Source organism: Daldinia caldariorum, assembly GCF_022478825.1.
Source record: "Daldinia caldariorum strain CBS 122874 unplaced genomic scaffold F4812scaffold_4, whole genome shotgun sequence".
NCBI lineage: Eukaryota > Fungi > Ascomycota > Sordariomycetes > Xylariales > Hypoxylaceae > Daldinia > Daldinia caldariorum.
In genome coordinates, this window is record NW_025953040.1 from 1,586,241 (window position 1) to 1,601,150 (window position 14,910).

Below are 14,910 nucleotides of genomic sequence, written 5' to 3' on the forward strand. Positions count from 1 at the left end.
GGTTTTTTTTCGTCTTCTTGCACGCGCCGCCCTCACCAAGATTTTTATTGGGGAGGGCAGCACAACAATGTTAGTTCGTATTTATACGAGTCCTTTAAAATGAGAAATGAATCATAATTAGATATTGGATCTGTGTTTTGCCATTGTTAGTTCCGTTTATTCTAATTATGCGAATAAAAACTTTTAATTGGAAATTCCTTTGAAGCTGAAAAGTTCCTTTCGTGGTGGCGCTGTACTTAGGTACTAAGCCTTGAGAGTAAGGTCCACAGGTACATGGGTACACAATGAAATGTGCCTCACATGATTTACTCGGCTTGGCGTGGAGAATACGGAAGGGAAGTATTGTACCTACCCTGCGCTACTGCAAGCTAAGTTGCAAACCCTTCTTCCTCTTTTTTATTTTATTTTTTTTTAATGCTTCTTCTACCATTTTACCCTGAGCTCTACAATGTAGGAAGGTGTCCCGCTAATCCCTTATCGCAAAGTATTAGCTCTGCGAGGAAGCTGTTATCTATCGCAGCTTCGCAGCTACCTATCCGAGTTGTGTGACTGCTGATCTAATCGCTAATCGCTGTTGGAGCTTAGGGAATTGACGAATCCCTTCTCTCACCTCGATTCTCGGCACCCTGCATGTACACTATTGTACAAGCGCTGCACACCCGCACATCATTGCCCCTCATACAAGGGTCTCATAGAGATGATGACGAAGACATACAGGAAAGTTTGAAACTACTCTTATCGATAATATAGAAAGACCCTTATTTCACTTGAGCCAAGGTAAATGTAGGTTGATCGTAACGACCGTCTACTTTGATGATTCCGCATGCTGATTTCCGATCAGATAATATAAGAGTCATGTATGAGCTACTTATTAAAATACTCTCTTTACGTTGAACCTACTAAGCATCACCGAAAGTTCGAGCTAGAGCTTCTCATCTTTTGCGAAAGGCTGGGTTAAGCTCTGTTCCATTTCATTTCGAACATCGAAGAACACGCGTTTATCAGGTTACACGATTTCTTGTGATTATATGCATTTGCCTAAGCGATGAGAGAAATGCCTCACGGGCGATAGGGAAAAGCGCGGCGAATCACACGAATATTAACAGCTGGTTGGCTCATCTTTTACGCTTGAATATTCCGAAGGCAACCAATAGCCTTTATTTTTGTTTACCCGCAAGCTTGAATCCCAAGGCCCGCAGGAATATGACCAAGCCTTCAAGTCATTATTAAATTGTCGTGTACGCTGTCCGTGTGGTCAGGTTGAGACCCAACTTGGTATCACCCAACCCTGGCGACCTTTAAAGTGGTTACTTACAGAGTATATGACTCTACAGAAAGCGTTTCGGGATAAGGTAGCTCTCATTACTAATAACTTATTAGTCCTATGTATTAAGCTTGGTCAATGTTTACTATCTTTAATGGTGTTATGTTATATCTCTTCTCCAAATATTAGTCTCTTATTAGAGTCTTTAGTAAAGAAGCTGTAAGTTGAAGACTCGGAAAAGAAAAGTTTAGTCAACATTTACATACGTAGCGAATCGCTTTATAAACCTGGTCATTCGTATGATCACTGTAACATTCCACGTACTCTCACGATGAACAAGTCTGGAATGCGTCGTATAATTATGCCAGCCTCAACTGGTTGGTCAATGGTAGATCTCATGACGGGAAGATACTGACTGGTATGGCAAGTGGAAGTCGTCCTCTAGGAGAAAAAGTTCTTAGGAAATGAGATGCGATCTTGTGATACAGGAATGGCGGGATATCGCTGTCTCTTCGAGTATCTACTATGTATAAACGACTGGAAAGAAAACATTCCTTAAGCCGTGTGACGAGGGCGCGAGGCATGTACGTGTACAGTTCATGTAATTATGATTGTCTTCATGCAGTGCTTGCTAATTCCTGACGATAGCAAGCCAGTTAAGTAAATAGTCGACTCTTATCGCATTATTTACCTACATACCTATCTAGGTAGGTAGCTTTTTTAAATAACATATACTAGGTACTTATGTAGTAAAACGCCAGTGGGTAATACCTACTCGATTGGAATATCTATTTTAGGAATTAGAAAAGACCATGAACGTTTGAAGCCCGAAGCCACATTTGTGCTATATATTGAAGGCCTGACCAATCAGTAACAGAGACCCTAAGCCACCCAAGATCTCCGACATGGGCAGTTCGGGGTATTTGGGGTAGGTACCTAGGTAGGCTAGGTTAGGTAGGTAGGCTGGTAAGTACCTAAAGGGGAGAGAAGGTACGGGGCACGGTCCAAGGCCCGGCATTAATAGTAACCGCGTCGTACAAAAAAGACTTGGTACCAAGAAAACACCGAAACATTCTTGCTCCATATGCTGATCTTCAGCTTACAAGCTTCGTAAATATATCCACTATCCATCTATCCACCTATCCGCTTATCCACTATTTTCCCCCAGCTCGATCCGACTGAAACATGGTCGACTTTATCCCGTTGTCTAAAACAAGTTCCTTGCGCTGCCGCAACAAGTGTTGGTTATGTTACGTTAAATACAATACAATACCTACAACACAGTACAACATAATACTTACAGGCATAATACTTACGGGCAGTACTTTGCAAGTTAAGCGGGAAACCAGATGGACGAGGACATTCTTATAAAGCCTAGATGGTAAGTTAGTAAGTTTATTTAGATTGAGATTGAGATTGAGATTGGATCAGCCATCAATCAAAATGCTCCATCAATGTTCAATGTCGGACGAAGGACTTACAACCAATTTAAGTTGGCGCGGGTGTCTCATTAACAAATTATTCCTCTCCTACGCGATCCTTCATACGTTTACTTTCTCTCTTCATCATCCATCCATCCATCCATCCGTTCATCCCGCAAAAGTAAGACAGTTGTTCACTTCACTTTTACCCCCTCTTCTTCAATAGGGGGAGTGAGGCTAAATCCTAGTTAATGAACTTTCTTTTCGTCATCACTTTTCTTGCTGCTTTATCCTAGGTACTCGCCTGAAGCTCTTGAAGTCTCCTCGTCTTTTATTAGGTTACTTACCACTTGGGTTTAATTGATCTCTACCTTCATTCAACCTCTTCTGGCTACAGACAGATGATAACCAAATTCTACCCCCTAAACCTCCCTTAATAGGGGGTCTTAACCAAGGTACCTAGGTGATCCCCACAGATGACATCGACGTCCGTAATGGCCTTAACCATAAAGAACCTCAACTCCGATGCCTCGTTTCTCCTATCCTTCGAACCTCTCATCCCCGAATTCGCACAGCATCTCGTGGCGCCGAAGCCGTTTACAGTTCTCTTGGATCCTTGGATAACTGGTCCCTCTAAGGTCTTTCACTCTAAGATCTCAATTACAACTCACTTACACCCCGCGTGCGTATCTTCACTCGCGGAGCTCCCCTCCCCGCCGGACCTCGTTATTATCAGTCAGCATAAAACCGACCACTGCAATGAAGCTACACTACGGCAGCTTCCCGCAAGAGGCTCAAATACCATCATCCTTGCTGAACCGGCGGCGGCACGCATAATCAAGAGTTGGAAGTATTTCGACCAGGATAAGGTCCGGACGATAGAACGATGGGAGGACCCGAGGTTAACAGGGAAGCAATCGGTCGTGAAAATTCCTGTCCCGTCCGTAATGCCCGGTGGTAAAGCAGGTGAGATCACCGTCGGTTTCATACCACAGAAACGCGACCTAGCTGGTTTGCACGGTGCCATCGGCATAACATATCGGCCCCCACCGACGCACGACTTACCACTTGGTATTCCCACCATATCGAAACCGCCTTCGCCACCTGCTACCCCGAATACGCCTTCTACGCCACGTTCAAACACGACGACACCTACGAATATCACATCAGCCTCTAGCCCGTTCCTCCTCCCGCCCTCTCCACCCGTATCGCCACACTCTCTACGCTCCGTCCAGTCCGCATCGACTCTCTTCCCCTCGTCACCGCGCTCGGGTCCAAACCCTTCTTCCCTCCCGCGATCCGTCTCCCAAAACCACCTCAGCCCCATCATCACCACCATCAGCACCATCACGTCCACGTCCACGTCCACGTCCACGTCCACGTCCACGGGTACGGTCCGTCCTATCTCGGTGCTCTTCTCGCCCCACGGCATCTCGTACGCCGACGTCGCGCCGTACGTGACGTCCCACCTCGTCGCCGAGGCGGCGCTCCCGCTCACTGCCCTCCTTCACTGCATGGACAGCGTCTCTAACCCCTGGTGGCTCGGCGGCAACATCTCCGCCGGAGTCCCCGCCGGGGCCGAGATCGCCACGCGCCTCGGCGCCCGCGTCTGGCTCAGCGCGCATGACGGCGAGAAGGAGGTCCGCGGCCTGGCGACGGGGTTGCTGAAGACGAGGCGCTGGCGACGGGAAGAGGTCGAGGGCGCTTTGGACGCGCGCGAGGAGACGAGGTCGAGCAACGGGTCGGAGAAGCTAGGTCATGCGCGCAAGTGTAGTAGCGGCAGCGGCGGCGGTATCGCGACGGAAGTCATGCGCCTCGGCAGCGGCGAGGAGGTAGTGGTTTCTGGAAATGGCTCGCTGTGGTGCTTACCGGAGAGTACGGCGGCCGCTGCGGACCAATGGGTCGTTAGGGACGCTAAGGCCCGGCAGAATGTTAGGGTCAAAAGCCAGTGTAGTCTGAGACCACCGATTCATGTGTCGGCTAGGAAAGAAGAAGTGTCTGGTGGTGGTGGTGGCGGTCTGAAGACTAAGAGGTCCTTCAGGGGCGTTTTTCCTAGGTTCAGGTCGGTGACTACTCCTACCTAAAGAAGGGAAACAAAAAAAACTCCTAACGGGTTTCTCTCTCTCTCGCTCGGTCTTTTGTTTGTTGTTTCTTATGTTAAAGGGGATATGTAGGTTCATATTGGGTTCTAGCGCGTTTTAGGTGGTGGATGTGTTTGTTTTATTTTTTCTTTCAAGTGATACCAAGGGCAAGACAAAATTGGCTGCAAGTGATATTTGTTAATCTGGCGGACAAGATTCTACAGGTTGCATCGTCATTTTGGGGGTGTGAGGGGGGCATTTTGGAGAGGATTCTTATATCTATTTTAAGGGGAAAAAGAAGCATAGGTACAAAAAAAAGAGTCAAAGGTGTTGCTATTCATAGCTCAAAATTTACCTAGGTCAGGTAGGTTAGGTGTATCTGAGGTATAGCATTGGGGGATTTGGGAAAGGGATATCAACGATATCAACAACTATCGCTATTAGATTATAACACATAATCTAACCAAGACCTTCTTTTTTATTTATTTGTAAGATGAATTGATTCGTTTAATGCATCCCCGTGACCGTGAAAAGGGTTGATGATGGTATCTACCGGAAAACAACAACAATAACAGACAGATCCGCGGACCTGCCTCGCCTTGCCTCGGCTTCTGTTTCTACTTCTTCTAAAACACCTATGAGATAGTATGATGATGACAGCTCGCATGACAGAAATTCCTCGAATACATATATCCTTCTTTTCTCCGCGCATAGAAACATAAGCCTTGGGAATCGCTTACACCATGCGCGCAATCAAGGCGCATATATTCGGCAGCGTATTCGTGAACTTGCTGCTAACGCCGCGGGTGATATGTGTCCTCCGTGTCCCTCATAAATCCGGTAGTATATACCCATTCCATCATGGGCTATGCTCTTCACCCCCACCCCGTCCCCGTCCCCATCCCCACACCCATGCTTATTATAAAACAACGCCAATTCCTCCGCGGGAAAGCTAGGTAGCTTTCCTCACTTGAGCTGCTTCAGGATCTCGACGAGGAAGTCCTCGAAGCTGAGGGTGATGTAGCCGTCGCGGTCCTCGTCGTACTTCTTGAAGACGTCGGTCATGCGCTTGAGGCTGATGCAGGCCTGGACGAAGAGGTCGAAGCTCATGACGCCCTCGTTGCGCTTGTCGTAGGTGCGGAACAGCAGGTCGACGAAGCCGGGGCTCAGGCGGTACCGGAAGGCGACGAGCGCGTTGCTGAACTCGTCCGGGCTGATGTTCCCGCTGCGGTCCGCGTCGAACCGGTCGAACAGCGCCCGCCACGACGCCAGGAACGACCACAGGCCGCAGAACTCCTCGAACCCGATCGTCCCCGACCGGTCGCTGTCGAACATGCGTATCATCATGCGCACCGTCTGCGGGTCGAACGCCGTCCAGTCGCCGTTTACGAGCGCGGCCGAGAGTTCCTTCTCCGAGAGCTGGCCGGTATCTATATTATTTGAAAAAAAGAAAAGAGGCTTAGTTTTTTGTTTCTTTTCTGCGGAAGGAGAGCAATAGTTAGGTTAACAAAAAGCATACTGTTCTTATCGACGGCTTTGAATAGCGGTAGCAGAGTAGGGTCTGCGGCGCCGTCCTGAGGGGTAGGTGAGGGCGGTGGTCGACTTGTAGGAGGTGGGCGGTTATGGGCCGTGGGTCGCGGGCCAGTCGCGGTAGGGGGCGGCGACATGGTAGATTGTAAGTTCGGCCTGTAGCCGTGGTCGAAACTGTTGCTGTGGCTAGGACTGGTGCTGTAACCGCCGCTCGGTGCGTAACCAGTTGGAGTCAGTCGTCCTCCATCTGCGCGACGAGTCGGAAGAGAGTCGTGTCGAGTGCTATGAGAAACCGGCTGGGGTCTAGCCTCGTGACGAGTGGATGGATGAGGCGCGCCACCTTTCTACGAAGGGAGGGGGATGTTTGTTAGTTATTTACGATCTAACACGTGCGGATAGAAGAGGGGTTGGCGCGGGGGGGGTTGAAGTATAGGGCAGGAAAATGGTTCAAAGGAGGTGATTGCGCGCACCGGGTCGGGCTCTGCAAATCTGCGGTTTCAAAACATAATTAGCCATCGCGCTATCACGCATGAAAATAAATTCAAATAAAGTATTATCGATCTCGATAGTGACGCCCTCGTCTCGTCTCAACATCACGCTCATCTATTACTTCAGACCGCCACGGCAGTTCTAAGCGATGACGATGGCGGGGTACGATAGCACTAAACCGACTTACCTTGGCAGTTCGTCCGGATTGTAAGGTCTGTTGTAAGCCATTGTTGCTAATAAGGTGGATAGTAAAAGAACGAAGATGGTAAAAAGAGTAGAGTAGTTGGCGACAGCGACAGTTGTTTACTATATGGGTGAAGGAGCGGACACGCGTATTTGCAACGCAATCCAGGTTCTTTTTTTTGGTATGGGATGTGGTGGCCGAAGTTGGGATAGGCAGTTAAATTAGGAAAGGTGTCGGGGACGAGCAATACAGGTATGAGGGTACCAGGTATGTTATGCGGCAGTGCAACCGGAGAAGTCGTCAGGTAGCGGACAAAGAATAAATTACATTCAGCCGCAATAAAATCGGGGTCAAGGAGGAAAGTTCAAGGATCAAGGGGTTTCAAAAAAAAGGACAGAAAAGAAGAAAGAGAATAACTAGGGTAATTAAAAAGTATTTTCTTCCTATAGAAGATACAACCTTGGAACTTCTTAGCAGTTAGGGCTGCGTTTGCGAGACCCAAGACCCAAGACTTTTTTAGAGGAGCTAAACTGATAACGATTTATGGGTTTGCCGAGAAAAACAAAAATAAAATAAAAGCAACAATAGGTCAAGTAGAAGGTATAACTAATGAAGGTATGATTTGCTTTAACAATGTCTCAAACCCCGAATTTTGTCGATTATTTGTTTAGGTACCTATCCGGCTTGTTAAACTATTTGTTAGCAAGCTGTTCTTTTTATTAGTTCTCCAGAGAAATTATCATCCGTCTCTCTATAGCCTATCTAAAGTACCCCTAACAGGTTCTAAGGCAGGATATCCGGCACCGCTAGTGTCCGTCTGACTGATACCATTGCAAAGATCCGCAGGCATTAGATTGGCGATCAAAATCAGACAACTCTGACACTCTGACACTTCACACCGATGCTGACCGGCGGGGCAAAACCACGGGGGCTGTGCCAATTACCTTATTCTACCACAAAGCTTATCCAAAGAAGAACCCCAGATGTTTGCTCCATCGGTTACGTCAATCCCGATGCTTGCTTCGCTGGAAGGCTGACTTATACGAAAAATAATAGCTTCCAGACGGTAGAGAATACGTAGATCCAGCTTCTTTAGTGAGGCTCAGGCGTGACGATCCCGTCCCGTCCCGCATCCCGAACCCATCTTGCCTGCTTAGGCTGAATGCTGAATTGACCGTGTCCTGTTTTATCGTTACTACCGACCTTGAAGTACAAGGTATGCATTGGATGACGAAGCAAATCATAAGCTCTAGGCTGCGACTAGTAGCACAGATTGAGGCGCATGCTTTCACCAACTTCTTCAGGTTATTGCGGGGTGCATACGTGCTTAGTAGTTATTCTATGCATGAGGCTTTGAGATGCCTCAGGAGGTGTGAAAAAATTATGGAAGGTCACATTTTAAGAAGCTTCTCGATTTTCAGCGCGTGCGGCCTATTAGCCTTCATTCTAGCTAAGCAGCTAGTAGAAGCTTTAAGGCATTGTAATTATACCCTGCTATAGCAAACCGTTATAGCAGGTCTACAGAGTAGTATCTTAAGGTTAGGTGCTAAAAATAATAGTTGGGAATATATAGTAATAAGGCTTAGCTTACCCAGTTTATATTATACAGTGTCAATACCTTAGGTATTATGTAGCACATGTAGCACATGCTCCGTTGGCCGGAGCCGCACCCGCAAAAGACGGTAGTCCCGGTGGCTTATGAAAGCCGCTAAAGACGAAAAGCTTGGCATTAATTGTACCATTCCGACTTCCGTCAACATTCCACATCAATGGTAACATATTCGGAGAAAAGAAGGAAGGAATCAAAGAGCCTTGCTAACCGGCTGGGTTGGTAGCTAAAATACTAGAAACCCGAACAAGCGTCCGTGAATTTAGAGAGTGAAGAACAAAACAAAGCGAGTACAGAATAGACGAGAAAACGAGACGAAGAGACCTGACACCATATATTGACCATGTCAGCCAACGGGGCACCGCCCGAAACAGACGAATTCTGGATATTTGGTTACGGGTGCGTCATGATTCTGGGTATTCTGGGTTATTAGGTATCCCTGGTTTTTGGTAACTCAACTTTGACTCATATAATTGCAGAAGTTTGATATGGAAACCCCCTCCACACTACGGTGAGGTCCTACATTAAAGCAGGTCGCTTCATATGTTCCGAGACCAAAAACTCACCGAAGCTTTTACGGCAGATCGACGGGTCCCAGGCTGGCTCACGGGCTACGTCAGGAGGTTCTGGCAGGTATGGATATCCCACCCCACCCTATCCCTTCTTTTTAGCTTTAAAGACCTTATAACTATTAGGTTATAAGGTAAGGTAAGGTATAGTTAGGCATGCAGCTAACACAGCCTCAGGCGAGGTAAGCTTAATTTGGTCCCACAAGCGAGAAGTAAATCGACGAAACCTAGTCGTGGATTGACAAGGGTCGCTATACTTCATCCAAGCGGGATAATTACCTATCTACCTACATACATACATCACGCATTCTAACACCAAAGCAACCGCCCAGCCAAGACCACCGCGGCACGCCCGAAGCCCCCGGCCGCGTCGTCACGCTGATCGAGCGGTCATTCTGGGCTTCGCTCGTGGACGCGCACGACTCGGCGCCGGAGAAGGTGTGGGGCGTCGCGTACCGGATCCAAGCGGACAAGGTCGCCGAGGTGAGGGAGCACCTGGACATCCGGGAGATCAACGGGTACACGATCCACCACGCGCCCTTCCACCCGGCGGACGGGTCGTCGCCGGCCTTCCGCACCCTCGTCTACATCGGCACCCCGGACAACGACCAGTTCACGGGGCCCCAGGACCCGCAGGCCCTCGCCGAGCACATCTACGTCAGCGAAGGCCCTAGCGGCCTGAACAGGGACTACCTGCTGGGCCTCGAGAAGGCCCTCGACGAGCTGAGCCCCGAGAGCGGCGACGCCCACGTGACGGATCTGTCGAATCGCGTGCGCGAGCTCGACCGCAAGCGCCGCGAGGGCCGGTTTCAGGTCGAAGGCTTCGAGCACCCCGTCTCGCACGAGTTTAAGAGAGTCAGCAGCGTGGACGAGCAGGAAGAAACAGAGAAGACGTGAACTGGTATACCTAAGTAGGTATCCTACAGGGGGAGAGATGCTATAAATGTCATAGAACTTAAGTGGAGAATCACACATCATTGTCAAAAGTTCAAGCCGAGAGTATTGAAAATCATGTCGATTGATCTGGGTACTATTGCTACGGTTCATTTCCCGACTTTGCCTTCGTTTTACCCTCCTCCGAGATCGACTCCATGACTCTCTGTACTTAAGAGGAATATGCCCCTAACCCTTAAGTATTCCACAGCCTCGGATGATTTTCTGCATTTTTTTTCTTCTTCTTTAGTCCTTCGTGGACTCGTAAAATGATGAGTGACATGATGATCACGTTAATCATAAGGGCCGGGGAGCCTCGAGTAAAAGTTATGGCGAACGAATGTATATACATGCATGAGTAGATCCCACAATGATCCTCCCGTCTCGAAGATAGAGACTCGACGATTGAGGATGGTTTAATGAAATGGTGGCGAATGAGATACCAATTTGCTGGTGGCGCACATAAGGAGTGTCAAGGGTGCGGAACAGCTAGACCTCCGAGTGCCGAATTCACCAATAACGAGTGTACCGTTTGTGATATTTCTCTAGTAGATGCCAATCTTCCAGGATAATATCGGCGTCAGGTTCTGAATTAGACACTTCCTGTGTTGTCCAAACCAGTTCTACTGATACGGCGGCTGTCCCTGAGGAGGATATTGTTGCTGAGGCTGAGGCTGTTGCATAGCTTGCTGCTGGTCCGGGTAGCCGTAGGGTGCGTAGCCTATAAAATTAGTTTTAGTTTAAATTCTTATGGATTCCTTAGGTTAGGTAGATATTGAAGTATTACAAGGGGGTTCATATATTTACCTTGAGGTGGGGGTGTTCCGTAGCCAGGTTGTGGGTAGCCTGCTCCACGTCCGTAGGCCGGGGCGTACATTACCGGGTTAGGTATGCCGTACGGAACCGGCTGGCCAGCAGCATAGGGCATCTGAGGCTGCTGTACGTACCCACCCCTCGGTGTGTAGGAGCCGCCTCGTCCGCTACCGCCGCGGGGGCCAGTATCGGATGCCTTATCGACACGAATAGTTCGTCCATCGAATCTAGATTATTTAGTTAGAAATATCTCCAAAAATCGCAAACTGATGTAACCATACTCTACGTTGTTCATGCCTGCAATGGCTTTCTGTGCATCTGTCTCATTTACATAGCGGACAAATCCAAAGCCTCTGCTTCGACCAGTGTCGCGATCTTTGACAACGACCTAATGAGATAAGCCGGGTTAGCTTCGAGTTAAACTCTCGGTTGGTGTTATCGTAGAAAGTATAGGGGAAATGGTAGGTCTACATACCGCTTCCTCGACAGGGCCAAATTCTTCAAACTTCTGTTTGAGTGTCGCGTCTTCAGTATGCCATGCAAGGCCGCTAAATAGATTAGAGCATTTTGATTAGCCAAGCGAATAATAAATGGGAATCTCTGTTGTATCCTACCCGATGAAGAGTTTAGACATCGCTGCTGACTGGAGAATCTGACTCGAAATGGAAGGTCTGTATTAAATTAGGTTAATAATTGATCCGCACTAATGGAATGCAGACCTGATAAGGTTATGTAGATCTAGTGTTGGAATAAAATTTTATGTAGGGGACCAAGATTTTGTATGCACTTGAAAGCTGCGGTTGATAGGTTGTTGGTAGGTTGGTACCTGATATCTGAACAAACTGGGAAGAGCAGTCCGCAAGGTAGCAAGCAGTAGTAGCAAGCAGTAAGGGAGGAAAGAACCAATAGCTCCACTGATTATATGGCGGGCAGGTGATGGACAGGGGCGGGACGGGGACGGGGACGGGGACGTGGACGTAGATGTAGAAGAAATGTACGAACATTCTTTTGGAGATTCTACCCGGCAACCTCACAAACTGCAGTTGCCTTATTTCCGACTTGCAAACTTCGATGTTGACCAGTAACCAATGCCAGTCCGTCTGCAGATGCTAGGACTTGGGGTGACGTATCTGATAGCTGACAGGTACAAGGGTAAAGAAGTGAAGAGAAAAAAAAGGTATCTTGGTATTTCGGTAGAGTCAGAACGACAGGGTTGATAATGTACGAAATGCAAGATCCAAGCGGCTGGTTAGCCAAGGATTATAGAAGTTGGTTAAAGTGAATTGAAAAATTTCTCGTAACAAATCGGCCAGTACCTGCTAGCTGGAATGAGGAATGAAAGATATCTACCTGGATATGTACTCGAGGTCGCCTGGTTTTATACAATAATCCTGTATCTATCCTAAGCAGACACTACCTAAGTATCGAGCCGCAAGAGTTCAATAAGCGTACATTCATTATCGACAAAGAGAGGAAAAAAGGGACCCAGCAGGGATAGCTTCAAAACAAGCATCAAACAGAGGAGGTGCAAGTGACCTCGAATTGCCCTGAGGACATGGTATGAGACTCCACGCGGCACGAACTACGTGCGCCAGACGAGTTGCTAGGTCGGCTCAATCCTAAAATGGAATACGAGTTATCGGCGGTATGCTTGCTTCGTGTGGTCCAGCTTGTTCGACGTGATGCGCTCAAAGCAGGTGTAGCGGCTTCGAGAACGATCTGCGAAGCATCTGCATAGTTGGTACTCTAGCTTCCCAGGTAGACTATACTCCACATCTACCTATACTAGTCGAATACGACCGATCGTGGTTGTCAAAGTCTCATGTACGGAAACCCTAGGTAGTGAATAGTGAATGCTAGAGTTTCGTGATCCTTGCTGGATGGCTAAAAAAAGAATGCTATAGTCTGTTCACCATCTCCCACTAGTCAGGGAAAAAAAGAGGCCCTATGAACATTAGTTCTTGGTTAAAACTTGCTAGGCCTGAAATAGCTGTAACGAGCTCGAAGAATATGAGGGACGGTGTGATATCCAATCACGCAAGGGTACCATTTTTGGGCCCCCCGACATCTGTGATTGACCAATCGCCGCAGGACATCAGTTCGAAACGGGAAGTCTTATTTGCTTGGTTAGATAATGCAAGAGAACATGGCGTCTCTCCATAGTTCTCCCGAGGGGCTTTACCCACAAGGCTAGACCCTGCGTTAGTGTAAAAAAAAAAAAAAACAGGTACCTAGACCTAGTATTATAACAAAAAGACAAACCACACTGCTTCCCACAATAGGGAAATGTCCATATTTGTTAAAGCCCTCAAAATACAGCAAGAGTCTGCGAAACGGTAGAGGTCTCCGAAGAGCAAACCAAGCGACACCGAGTATCCTAGTACAATTCGAGACAGACCAGGATGATATATAATGTATTGCATTTAGATGTGAGCAAAAGTGAAACGTCGAAATACTATAGTTATCCTGGGATATACGCTCTTAGAGGCCGGATGCAGAACTGTTTTTGTGCAACTTCTCTGTATAGAACGTAGTTGGCTGCCCGAAATCACATGCAATGCTCGGCCCTTAGGCGATGTTGTCATGTATTATGATATAAAGCTGTTATATGACGAGGTCATTGAAGAATACCCGCCTAGACTAACGTTTTCAGCAATATGCCGTGTACCTCTTATGCATATGTGCTTATTACCTGCGAGATGGTAAAATGTGAGATGATATGTATTGTGTGGGATGTAGGACATACCTAATACAAGAAAGAATAGCAACTGACGAGTATAACAATTGGGGACCTTCTAGAAGAGGTAGTTCGGCTCAGATTCGATACAAGATGCGTTCCGCGCACCTAAAGGTTCGTTCACAGATACACTAGCAGGCTACCTAGGTAGGTAATGGCTCATGTCATAAGGCTGCGCGAAATTGTGCATATCGTTTAGCGTAGCTCATCGATGGGACCGGCTTGCTATCCCGAATTACCATCCCTTGACTCGAGGGAAACTTGGGTAGAATACAAACACAGGGTAATGAAACATGTTGGACCTAAGCTGAAAGGAGAAGTATATCGGCAATTACACTCGGGAAGAAAGTGGGCATTTGACATACAACATCAGAATTGTCAGCTGAAAATGTGAAAAGCTTCAAGTTTTTTTCTTAGTTTTTTTTTATTGGTGTGCTGTACACCAAGTAGTCGTATCAGGTACTTAGGTACCTACCTAGGTAGGCACTTACCGATATGCAAGCTTTTGGCAAGGCGTACCTGCGCAGCGCGGGGTTCCACGAGCCAATCAGACCAATTGGATATCATTTCGAAAACCCTTAACTCCCCTAACTCAGGGGCAATCAGGGGCCTTCTTGGCATGGTTCCTCAGACGTCTTGAGACTGAAGCTTCCCTACAGGTAGGTAGCTTTAACAACGCTACTACTACCCATGAGGCTCTTGCCCGATGTCAATACTACATACCTTAGGTACCTCCTATATACGCACACGTTAACATGAATCGATCTGAGGTATGTGGCATTTTTTGCACCTGCGATAGTAGGCCGTGGAAATCTAAGCTAGATCAACGATGAAAACGCGCCAAGAGCAAGCGCCGATCCCACCCTACGCTCTAATTATAGACATATTTTTATATGTAAATAGGTTAGAATATATGCAGATTTTATATCCGGTAACTAGGTACCTAGTAAATAAAGAGTATTAGTATTAACATGTAGCAAACATTCCCACCAAGTGTCAAGCTTATCTCCTATGCATACTATTACTAGGCACCTAGGTACCTGTGTCTCCCTAAGATCAATACATATAAGAATACAACCTTTGATATATTCAGGAGGCCATGACATCAAAACCCCACATGAAGGGGTAACTCCTTCTATGTACGCATCTGAAAATTGTAGACAAGGTATACGCTTAGTAATGTCTACCTAACATAAGATATAGGTAATTAAGATAATACTGGGCCTACTTAAATCACTCGCATAAATTTGACTTGCATAAACTTGGACTTGGGCTAAGGT

At 47.3% G+C, this 14,910-nt stretch overlaps 4 protein-coding genes across 4 annotated transcripts; 2 read left to right on the top strand and 2 right to left on the bottom strand.

The window, feature by feature from the left end:
- The first annotated feature begins 2,347 nt into the window (after nt 1-2,347).
- On the top strand, nt 2,348-5,007 carry F4812DRAFT_313715 (uncharacterized protein). Its single transcript, XM_047931362.1, has 2 exons — nt 2,348-2,645; nt 3,162-5,007. The coding sequence occupies exons 1-2, from the start codon at nt 2,643-2,645 to the stop codon at nt 4,767-4,769; spliced, it is 1,611 nt and encodes a 536-aa protein (XP_047792403.1). The 5' UTR covers nt 2,348-2,642; the 3' UTR covers nt 4,770-5,007.
- A 660-nt stretch (nt 5,008-5,667) lies between these two features.
- Nucleotides 5,668-6,789, bottom strand: F4812DRAFT_421482 (uncharacterized protein). The gene is made up of 2 exons (XM_047933549.1): nt 6,286-6,789; nt 5,668-6,196 (listed from the first exon to the last, which is right to left on the bottom strand). The coding sequence occupies exons 1-2, from the start codon at nt 6,431-6,433 to the stop codon at nt 5,733-5,735; spliced, it is 612 nt and encodes a 203-aa protein (XP_047792404.1). The 5' UTR covers nt 6,434-6,789; the 3' UTR covers nt 5,668-5,732.
- Nucleotides 6,790-8,607: 1,818 nt separating this feature from the next.
- F4812DRAFT_313732 (ChaC-domain-containing protein) lies at nt 8,608-10,160 on the top strand. The gene is made up of 6 exons (XM_047931363.1): nt 8,608-8,741; nt 8,805-8,977; nt 9,058-9,089; nt 9,162-9,211; nt 9,325-9,329; nt 9,480-10,160. The coding sequence occupies exons 2-6, from the start codon at nt 8,922-8,924 to the stop codon at nt 10,042-10,044; spliced, it is 708 nt and encodes a 235-aa protein (XP_047792405.1). The 5' UTR covers nt 8,608-8,741; nt 8,805-8,921; the 3' UTR covers nt 10,045-10,160.
- Nucleotides 10,161-10,703: 543 nt separating this feature from the next.
- On the bottom strand, nt 10,704-11,527 carry F4812DRAFT_457487 (uncharacterized protein; the record flags this gene model as incomplete). Its single annotated transcript, XM_047937178.1, has 5 exons — nt 10,704-10,801; nt 10,888-11,120; nt 11,175-11,281; nt 11,369-11,441; nt 11,508-11,527. The coding sequence occupies 5 exons, from the start codon at nt 11,525-11,527 to the stop codon at nt 10,704-10,706; spliced, it is 531 nt and encodes a 176-aa protein (XP_047792406.1).
- Between the last annotated feature and the right edge of the window lie 3,383 nt (nt 11,528-14,910).